Source organism: Octopus bimaculoides, chromosome 1 (genome assembly GCF_001194135.2).
Source record: "Octopus bimaculoides isolate UCB-OBI-ISO-001 chromosome 1, ASM119413v2, whole genome shotgun sequence".
NCBI lineage: Eukaryota > Metazoa > Mollusca > Cephalopoda > Octopoda > Octopodidae > Octopus > Octopus bimaculoides.
In genome coordinates, this window is record NC_068981.1 from 109,755,650 (window position 1) to 109,758,469 (window position 2,820).

General features: G+C 33.7%; 1 protein-coding gene across 1 annotated transcript in view; it reads right to left on the bottom strand.

Moving 5' to 3' along the window:
- Positions 1-2,820, bottom strand: part of LOC106881422 (nucleoporin NUP188) — a 465,305-nt gene that overhangs the window by 92,279 nt on the left and 370,206 nt on the right. The window contains exons 18-19 of the mRNA XM_014931808.2: positions 1,226-1,355; positions 110-160 (exon numbers count right to left, since the gene is read on the bottom strand). Of these exons, the coding sequence (XP_014787294.2) occupies positions 110-160; positions 1,226-1,355 (181 nt within the window). The remainder of the gene's footprint in view (positions 1-109; positions 161-1,225; positions 1,356-2,820) is intronic.

Genomic DNA, 2,820 nt, shown 5'->3' on the forward strand with positions numbered 1-2,820 from the left:
CAAAAAATATGTTAATCGTTTATCTATTTTAGAGAAATGCATGACAGACTAAGAAAAAAATGCTAATTATTTCGAGCCTAAAGTGTGGTCGAAATAACATCTTAATTACCTGATTCCATATGATAATGTCCATAAGTTCCAGCTGGTATAACAAACTCTTCTGTAGAAAGGAAAATAAATAAATAAATAAATAAATAGAAAAGATTGATCCCACAAAGTGATCAAGAAAAAAAAACTAATCTGAATATAAGCGTTTGGTTTTTCTTTTACTATCATGAATAATAATAACAGTTGCCACTACTACAATCACTGTCATCATAATCATCATTAGCATTAATAATGAGTCACAACTTGCTCAATTCTATATCAAGATCAACTGTGGGCCCTACTTTCCCAAGTTTCCATTACTGTTTTATAAATAAATCATTAGAGATTAAAACTATAGAACTTGTATTTCAAACCTGACTTGTTTCACAGATTGACAGATTTTCCAATAAAGGGGAAAATCAGTCATTAAAATCATTCAAATAGACCTTATATGGTAATTTAGACTTTGATACAAATATCACTTGATATTTGATAGTATAAGTACCAGCTTGAAACAAAGAAACAGGTTTACTAACAGCACTTGAACCATATATCTATCACAATGACATTGCTAATTAGAGCACCTGTATATTCAAGTTACAACATATATTATCTTTTGTCAGCTTAACAATATTTTAAGAGTGAACATATTGATTTCAAGGGATATTTAGTACAAAATATTTATCCGTAAAAAAATAACTTAGCATGCTTCAGTTTCCAATTCTATATGATTTGTTGTCAACAACACTTATAACCCCATCACTACCTTCTGTTACATTCTAATGGGTTCTCTTTGTTGAATTTAGATATTTAATTCTATTGAAGTTGCAACAATTCATTTTGATAAATTATTGTAAACTAAGCACCATTTCAGAATTAATTTGTAGTGGATCTTATGTTTAAATTAGTTTATTTTTGTTTGCTTCTAATTCTTCCTCAAAGAAAATCATATGACTTCCTCTTTGGACAAAGCATTGAACATTTCAAGAATTTTCAGATTTGCATGAGATATGTGAAAGAAAATGTATTCTTGTCACCAGGTATGATGTGACATCATTAATATTGCTGTAAGCTTGTAAGCAAACGGAGCATATGAATAATGTATTTCAACCATTTTTGAGGAAACAATATTACTTACCATTTGAATAAATATATCTATCAACATTGAGTTGACACAAAGTTATATCAACAATTTGTTGATATTCTGCAATGATATTTTTGTCCATGTATTCTGTGTATTTAGGGAGAGTGTTAAGTGAGTTCAATACCTGTAAAAATTATAAGATGTATATATATATATGTAAGGATCAAAACAGTTTGATTCAAACTTAGTACTCTGAATTTCAAGTGTGTTGCTAGTCTTCGGCCATTGAATCTGAATGAGAGTTTGATTGAAGAGAGTCAATGTTTACTACTAGACATTAGCCTGCGACTGGTTGAGAAAGGTCACATGGTGTTGCAGTTTGATGTTAGTATTTCAGTGACAACAATTACTTGGAAAATACAGCATGGTGAACAGGAAATCAGTTGCATGATTGGGGGAAGTCGGGAGGAGTGGTAGATGTGGGAGTATATATGTATATATGTGTACATATATATGCCAAGATATCTGCGTGTATGCATCTGCATATATGAGTGTGTATGTGTGTAGATGTACATTCACACATCTTCCCACGTGTGCACACATGTACACACACATACACATTTTTAGCTACATGTATAAATGCACACGAGCACATGCACACACAAGTGTGCACATATACATACAGGAACAGCACGGCAAATCACCAATTCCCAACACTTCTTCATACCTGTCTACCTGCATACTCACCAATTGTGCATAGCCACAAGTATATATGCATGCTCATGCACATGAATGTGCATATGCATCTGCTTGCCGTACACATATGCATGGATGTGTGTGCAGATGCACACAGGCAGATGTGTAAATGTACATCTATACACACATACACACTCATACGTGTGGATGCATACACGCAGATATACAGGCATGCACATGTACACATATATACTTCCACATCTTCTGCCCCTCCCTACTTCCCCCAACCATGCAACCGATTTCCTGTCCACTACGCAGTCGATTTCCATACATATAACTCACAATAAATGTGTCAAGTACCCTTCTTTTGTCTACTCACTCGTGTATATATATATATGTGTGTGGTGTATGTGTGTGTGTGAAGGCATGTGGCGTAGAGGTTAGGGTTTTGCACTCATGATTGTTAGATTGTGGGTTCAATTCCTAGACTAAGTGGTGTATTGTGCTCCTGAGCAAAACACTTCATTTCATGTTCTACATGTGGCACATTTGTGCACCTGTACAAGCAATATCAGTTTGATGGAGGGGGTGAGCTAATGTACTGCACATGCATTTAATCACTAAAAGCATCATTTTTGCAGGTTATTCAGTAAAAATTAAGCACTTATACATTGTTTTTGACAGGTGTTTCCTCTACTAGAGGGAAGCACTGAGCAGATAAAGTGTTTTTACACCTTTTACCATAAGAGAGAATTTTTTCTCCATGGTAACTGCAGTGTATTTGCCTTTAGAGGTTAAAACATGTCACAAACAAATCTTAACTAACCTAAAGTTTATTAATTCTTCATCACTGGATGATGCTATTTCTATCATATATATGTATGTGTGTGTGTGTATGGCCACAGTCATTCGACTGAAACATATAAAAGAATAAAAGAATATATATATATATA